Here is a 7,500-nt window from a genome sequence, read left to right on the forward strand (position 1 = left end):
GGTGTCTGATAGGCTGGTGTCTGATAGGCTGGTGTCTGATAGGCTAGGTGTCTGATAGGCTAGGTGTCTGATAGGCTAGGTGTCTGATAGGCTGGTGTCTGATAGGCTAGGTGTCTGATAGGCTAGGTGTCTGATAGGCTGGTGTGATAGGCTGGTGTCTGATAGGCTAGGTGTCTGATAGGCTAGGTGTCTGATAGGCTAGGTGTCTGATAGGCTAGGTGTCTGATAGGCTGGTGTCTGATAGGCTAGGTGTCTGATAGGCTAGGTGTCTGATAGGCTAGGTGTGTGCTAGGCCTGTGATTGGCTGATAGTGTCCTTTGTCCCCTAGGTTACGCCCGTATCGTGTTGGCTCTGCTCTCCTTCCTGCTGATGCCGAGCTGGCCTGTGATTGGCTGATAATGTCCTTTGTCCCTAGGTTCGCCCGTATCGTGTTGGCTCTGCTCTCCTTCCTGCTGATGTCGAGCTGGCCTGTGATTGGCTGATAGTGTCCTTTGTCCCCTAGGTTACGCCCGTATCGTGTTGGCTCTGCTCTCCTTCCTGCTGATGCCGAGCTGGCCTGTGATTGGCTGATAGTGTCCTTTGTCCCCTAGGTTACGCCCGTATCGTGTTGGCTCTGCTCTCCTTCCTGCTGATGTCGAGCTGGCCTGTGATTGGCTGATAGTGTCCTTTGTCCCCAGGTTACGCCCGTATCGTGTTGGCTCTGCTCTCCTTCCTGCTGATGCCGAGCTGGCCTGTGATTGGCTGATAGTGTCCTTTGTCCCCTAGGTTACGCCCGTATCGTGTTGGCTCTGCTCTCCTTCCTGCTGATGCCGAGCTGGCCTGTGATTGGCTGATAGTGTCCTTTGTCCCCAGGTTACGCCCGTATCGTGTTGGCTCTGCTCTCCTTCCTGCTGATGCCGAGCTGGCCTGTGATTGGCTGATAGTGTCCTTTGTCCCCAGGTTACGCCCGTATCGTGTTGGCTCTGCTCTCCTTCCTGCTGATGCCGAGCTGGCCTGTGATTGGCTGATAGTGTCCTTTGTCCCCAGGTTACGCCCGTATCGTGTTGGCTCTGCTCTCCTTCCTGCTGATGCCGAGCTGGCCTGTGATTGGCTGATAGTGTCCTTTGTCCCCTAGGTTACGCCTGTATCGTGTTGGCTCTGCTCTCCTTCCTGCTGATGCCGAGCTGGCCTGTGATTGGCTGATAGTGTCCTTTGTCCCCAGGTTACGCCCGTATCGTGTTGGCTCTGCTCTCCTTCCTGCTGATGCTGGCCTGTGATTGGCTGGCCTTTGTGATTGGCTGATGGTGTCCTTCCTTGTGCCCCCTGGATTTGATAGTGTCCTTTGTCCCCAGGTTCGCCCGTGTTGGCTCTGCTCTCCTTCCTGCTGATGCCGAGCTGGCCTGTGATTGGCTGATAGTGTCCTTTGTCCCCAGGTTACGCCCGTATCGTGTTGGCTCTGCTCTCCTTCCTGCTGATGCCGAGCTGGCCTGTGATTGGCTGATAGTGTCCTTTGTCCCCAGGTTACGCCCGTATCGTGTTGGCTCTGCTCTCCTTCCTGCTGATGCCGAGCTGGCCTGTGATTGGCTGATAGTGTCCTTTGTCCCCTAGGTTACGCCCGTATCGTGTTGGCTCTGCTCTCCTTCCTGCTGATGCCGAGCTGGCCTGTGATTGGCTGATAGTGTCCTTTGTCCCCAGGTTACGCCCGTATCGTGTTGGCTCTGCTCTCCTTCCTGCTGATGCCGAGCTGGCCTGTGATTGGCTGATAGTGTCCTTTGTCCCTAGGTTACGCCCGTATCGTGTTGGCTCTGCTCTCCTTCCTGCTGATGCCGAGCTGGCCTGTGATTGGCTGATAGTGTCCTTTGTCCCTAGGTTACGCCTTCGCTGGCCTGTGTTTGGCTGATAGTGTCCTTTGTTGGCTCTGCTGGCTCTCCTTCCTGCTGATGCCGAGCTGGCCTGTGTTTGGCTGATAGTGTCCTTTGTCCCCTAGGTTACGCCCGTATCGTGTTGGCTCTGCTCTCCTTCCTGCTGATGCCGAGCTGGCCTGTGATTGGCTGATAGTGTCCTTTGTCCCCAGGTTACGCCCGTATCGTGTTGGCTCTGCTCTCCTTCCTGCTGATGCCGAGCTGGCCTGTGATTGGCTGATAGTGTCCTTTGTCCCCCAGGTTCGCCCGTATCGTGTTGGCTCTGCTCTCCTTCCTGCTGATGCCGAGCTGGCCTGTGATTGGCTGATAGTGTCCTTTGTCCCCTAGGTTACGCCCGTATCGTGTTGGCTCTGCTCTCCTTCCTGCTGATGCCGAGCTGGCCTGTGATTGGCTGATAGTGTCCTTTGTCCCCAGGTTACGCCCGTATCGTGTTGGCTCTGCTCTCCTTCCTGCTGATGCCGAGCTGGCCTGTGATTGGCTGATAGTGTCCTTTGTCCCCTAGGTTATGCCCGTATCGTGTTGGCTCTGCTCTCCTTCCTGCTGATGCCGAGCTCGCCTGTGATTGGCTGATAGTGTCCTTTGTCCCCTAGGTTACGCCCGTATCGTGCTGGCTCTGCTCTCCTTCCTGCTGATGCCGAGCTGGCCTGTGATTGGCTGATAGTGTCCTTTGTCCCCAGGTTACGCCCGTATCGTGTTGGCTCTGCTCTCCTTCCTGCTGATGCCGAGCTGGCCTGTGATTGGCTGATAGTGTCCTTTTGTCCCTAGGTTACGCCCGTATCGTGTTGGCTCTGCTCTCCTTCCTGCTGATGCCGAGCTGGCCTGTGATTGGCTGATAGTGTCCTTTGTCCCCTAGGTTACGCCCGTCTCGTGTTGGCTCTGCTCTCCTTCCTGCTGATGCCGAGCTGGCCTGTGATTGGCTGATAGTGTCCTTTGTCCCCTAGGTTACGCCCGTATCGTGTTGGCTCTGCTCTCCTTCCTGCTGATGCCGAGCTGGCCTGTGATTGGCTGATAGTGTCCTTTGTCCCCTAGGTTACGCCCGTATCGTGTTGGCTCTGCTCTCCTTCCTGCTGATGCCGAGCTGGCCGTGGATCGCCGTCTTCTTCTACCTGCTCAGCGCTCTGCTGGACGCCTTCGATGGCCACGCAGCACGGGCTCTCAACCAGGGTAGGTACCAGCAGAGAGACAGGTAGAGAGACAGACAGGTAGAGAGACAGACAGGCAGAGAGACAGACAGACAGGCAGAGAGACAGACAGACAGGCAGAGAGACAGACAGGCAGGTAGAGAGACAGACAGGCAGAAAGACAGACAGGCAGAAAGACAGACAGGCAGGTAGAGAGACAGGCAGGTAGAGAGACAGGCAGGTAGAGAGACAGACAGGCAGAGAGACAGACAGACAGGCAGGCAGACAGACAGGCAGGTAGAGAGACAGACAGGCAGGTAGAGAGACAGACAGGCAGGCAGAGAGACAGGCAGAGAGACAGACAGGCAGGCAGAGAGGCAGGCAGACAGGCAGGTAGAGAGACAGACAGACAGGCAGGCAGGCAGGTAGAGAGACAGACAGACAGGCAGGCAGGCAGGTACAGAGACAGACAAACAGACAGTATCCCAGCATTCCTGTCTGTATCGGGGCCATATTTAGTCCAGATGGAGCCTGTATCAGGGCCATATTTAGTCCAGATGGAGCCTGTATCAGGGCCATATTTAGTCCAGATGCAGCCTGTATCAGGGCCATATTTAGTCCACATGGAGCCTGTATCAGGGCCATATTTAGTCCAGATGGAGCCTGTATCAGGGCCATATTTAGTCCAGATAGAGCCTGTATCAGGACCATATTTAGTCCAGATGGAGCCTGTATCAGGGCCATATTTAGTCCAGATGGAGCCTGTATCAGGGCCATATTTAGTCCAGATAGAGCCTGTATCGGGGCCATATTTAGTCCAGATGGAGCCTGTATCGGGGCCATATTTAGTCCAGATGGAGCCTGTATCGGGGCCATATTTAGTCCAGATAGAGCCTGTATCAGGACCATATTTAGTCCAGATAGAGCCTGTATCAGGGCCATATTTAGTGCAGATGGAGCCTGTATCAGGGCCATATTTAGTCCAGATAGAGCCTGTATCAGGACCATATTTAGTCCAGATGGAGCCTGTATCAGGGCCATATTTAGTCCAGATGGAGCCTGTATCAGGGCCATATTTAGTCCAGATGGAGCCTGTATCAGGACCATATTTAGTCCAGATGGAGCCTGTATCAGGGCCATATTTAGTCCAGATGGAGCCTGTATCAGGACCATATTTAGTCCAGATGGAGCCTGTATCAGGACCATATTTAGTCCAGATAGAGCCTGTATCAGGGCCATATTTAGTCCAGATAGAGCCTGTATCAGGGCCATATTTAGTCTAGATAGAGCCTGTATCAGGGCCATATTTAGTCCAGATAGAGCCTGTATCAGGGCCATATTTAGTCCAGATAGAGCCTGTATCAGGACCATATTTAGTCCAGATGGAGCCTGTATCAGGACCATATTTAGTCCAGATAGAGCCTGTATCAGGACCATATTTAGTCCAGATGGAGCCTGTATCAGGACCATATTTAGTCCAGATGGAGCCTGTATCAGGGCCATATTTAGTCCAGATGGAGCCTGTATCAGGGCCATATTTAGTCCAGATGGATCCTGTATCAGGGCCATATTTAGTCCAGATAGAGCCTGTATCAGGACCATATTTAGTCCAGATAGAGCCTGTATCAGGACCATATTTAGTCCAGATGGAGCCTGTATCAGGACCATATTTAGTCCAGATAGAGCCTGTATCAGGACCATATTTAGTCCAGATAGAGCCTGTATCAGGACCATATTTAGTCCAGATGGAGCCTGTATCAGGGCCATATTTAGTCCAGATAGAGCCTGTATCAGGACCATATTTAGTCCAGATGGAGCCTGTATCAGGACCATATTTAGTCCAGATGGAGCCTGTATCAGGACCATATTTAGTCCAGATGGAGCCTGTATCAGGACCATATTTAGTCCAGATAGAGCCTGTATCAGGGCCATATTTAGTCCAGATAGAGCCTGTATCAGGACCATATTTAGTCCAGATAGAGTCTGTATCGGGGCCATATTTACTCCAGATAGAGCCTGTATCGGGGCCATATTTAGTCCAGATAGAGTCTGTATCAGGGCCATATTTAGTTCAGATAGAGCCTTATCTGGGCCATATTTAGTTCAGATAGAGTCTGTATCGGGGCCATATTTAGTTCAGATAGAGCCTGTATCGGGGCCATATTTAGTCCAGATAGAGTCTGTATCGGGGCCATATTTACTCCAGATAGAGCCTGTATCGGGGCCATATTTAGTCCAGATAGAGTCTGTATCAGGGCCATATTTAGTTCAGATAGAGCCTTATCTGGGCCATATTTAGTTCAGATAGAGTCTGTATCGGGGCCATATTTAGTTCAGATAGAGCCTGTATCGGGGCCATATTTAGTTCAGATAGAGCCTGTATCGGGGCCATATTTAGTTCAGATAGAGCCTGTATCGGGGCCACATTTAGTCCAGATAGAGCCTGTATCGGGGCCACATTTACTCCAGATAGAGCCTGTATCGGGGCCATATTTAGTCCAGATAGAGTCTGTATCAGGGCCATATTTAGTTCAGATAGAGCCTGTATCTGGGCCATATTTAGTTCAGATAGAGCCTGTATCGGGGCCATATTTAGTTCAGATAGAGCCTGTATCGGGGCCATATTTAGTCCAGATAGAGCCTCTATCGGGGCCATATTTAGTCCAGATAGAGCCTGTATCGGGGCCATATTTAGTCCAGATAGAGTCTGTATCAGAGCCATATTTAGTTCAGATAGAGCCTGTATCGGGGCCATATAATTAGTTCAGATAGAGCCTGTATCGGGGCCATATTTAGTCCAGATACATGATATCAATTCTAAGCTAAAAAAAATTGTGATTAATATTTTTCCCTGAATCGTGCAGACCTAGTCTGCAGCTCGTGAGAAAATGAAATCTTCAACTTAAAATCCTGACTGGTATCGAGGATGAGTTGGGTGTACGGTCCCATCGCTGTTCTCCACTGAAGAGAATAACCGATTCATAAACAGTATTTCCCTGATAATAACCTGATAATAACTTGTTAATAACCTGATAATAACCTGATAATAACCTGATACTAACCTGATAATAATCTGTTAATAACTTGTTAATAACTTGATAATAACCTGATAATAACCTGATACTAACCTGTTAATTACTTGTTAATAACTTGATAATAACCTGATAATAACCTGATACTAACCTGATAATAACTTGTTAATTACTTGATACTAACCTGATACTAACCTGATAATAACCTGTTAATAACCTGATACTAACCTGATACTAACCTGATAATAACTTGATAATAACCTGATAATAACCTCCTGTGTGTCCAGCCACTAAGTTTGGAGCCATGATGGACATGCTGACCGACCGCTGTGCCACCATGTGTCTGCTGGTCAACCTGGCGCTGCTCTACCCGTCCTACACCTTCCTGTTCCAGCTCAGCATGTGCGTGGACATCGCCAGCCACTGGCTGCACCTGCACAGGTACGCCATCACCACCACCTTTAATACCACCTACACTGGCTGCACCTGCACAGGTACGCCATCACCACCACCTCTCTCACACCACCTACACTGGCTGCACCTGCACATGAGGAGAGAGCACAGACACACACAGACAGACACACACACACAGACAGACACACACAGACACACACACACACAGACAGACACACACAGACACAGACACACACACACAGACACACACAGACCCCTACACACAGACACACACACACACACACACAGACACACACAGACAGACACACACAAACAAACTTCGAATTTGATTTTTGGCCAAAAGTCAAAGCCCTAAAACACACACACACACACACACACACACACACACACACACACACACACACACACACACACACACACACATACAAAGCCCTAGCTCTGCAGCACTGAACTGAACCAAGGGGGGTTAGCTTCGCTTCAGAACTCGAGCCATCTATGGCGCCATTTTGATGCTACCAAGCCATCACCTCCTGTTAGCATTACACTGACCGCCATTTTTTTTTTACATCACTTTGACAGAGAATAACTTTACATCTGAAGCGTTTAAAGACTCTATTTCTCCGATGTTTATTTCTAAAGAAACACGACAATGTATAAAAGGCTCCATTACCTTGTAGCTCACGTTATGGCTCCGTAGCAGACGCTTTTATAACAATAGGCTAACGATTGGGTCATAACCACGAGACTTACTGTCACACAGTAGAGGAATTACCGTATAGTACAGGAGAAGCTCACAGGCAGTTTGGACTTCCATTATCTGTTTAGGTTTAATTACTAATGTTAACTAGCATGTTAGTGATCAGTAATTACTAATGTTAACTAGCATGTTAGTGATCAGTAATTACTAATGTTAACTAGCATGTTAATGATCAGTAATTACTAATGTTAACTAGCATGTTAGTGATCAGTAATTACTAGTGATCAGTAATTACTAATGTTAACTAGCATGTTAGTGATCAGTAATTACTAATG

The 7,500-nt window shown here is 49.6% G+C and overlaps 1 protein-coding gene across 1 annotated transcript in view; it reads left to right on the forward strand.

The window, feature by feature from the left end:
- The window catches only part of cdipt (CDP-diacylglycerol--inositol 3-phosphatidyltransferase (phosphatidylinositol synthase)), a 17,854-nt gene that overhangs the window by 1,635 nt on the left and 8,719 nt on the right, over positions 1 to 7,500 (forward strand). Inside the window, exons 2-3 of the mRNA XM_028599694.1 lie at positions 2,931 to 3,065; positions 6,342 to 6,495. Coding sequence (XP_028455495.1) covers positions 2,931 to 3,065; positions 6,342 to 6,495 — 289 coding nt within the window. The remainder of the gene's footprint in view (positions 1 to 2,930; positions 3,066 to 6,341; positions 6,496 to 7,500) is intronic.

Source organism: Perca flavescens, chromosome 15, assembly GCF_004354835.1.
Source record: "Perca flavescens isolate YP-PL-M2 chromosome 15, PFLA_1.0, whole genome shotgun sequence".
NCBI classification, from domain to species: Eukaryota; Metazoa; Chordata; class Actinopteri; order Perciformes; family Percidae; genus Perca; species Perca flavescens.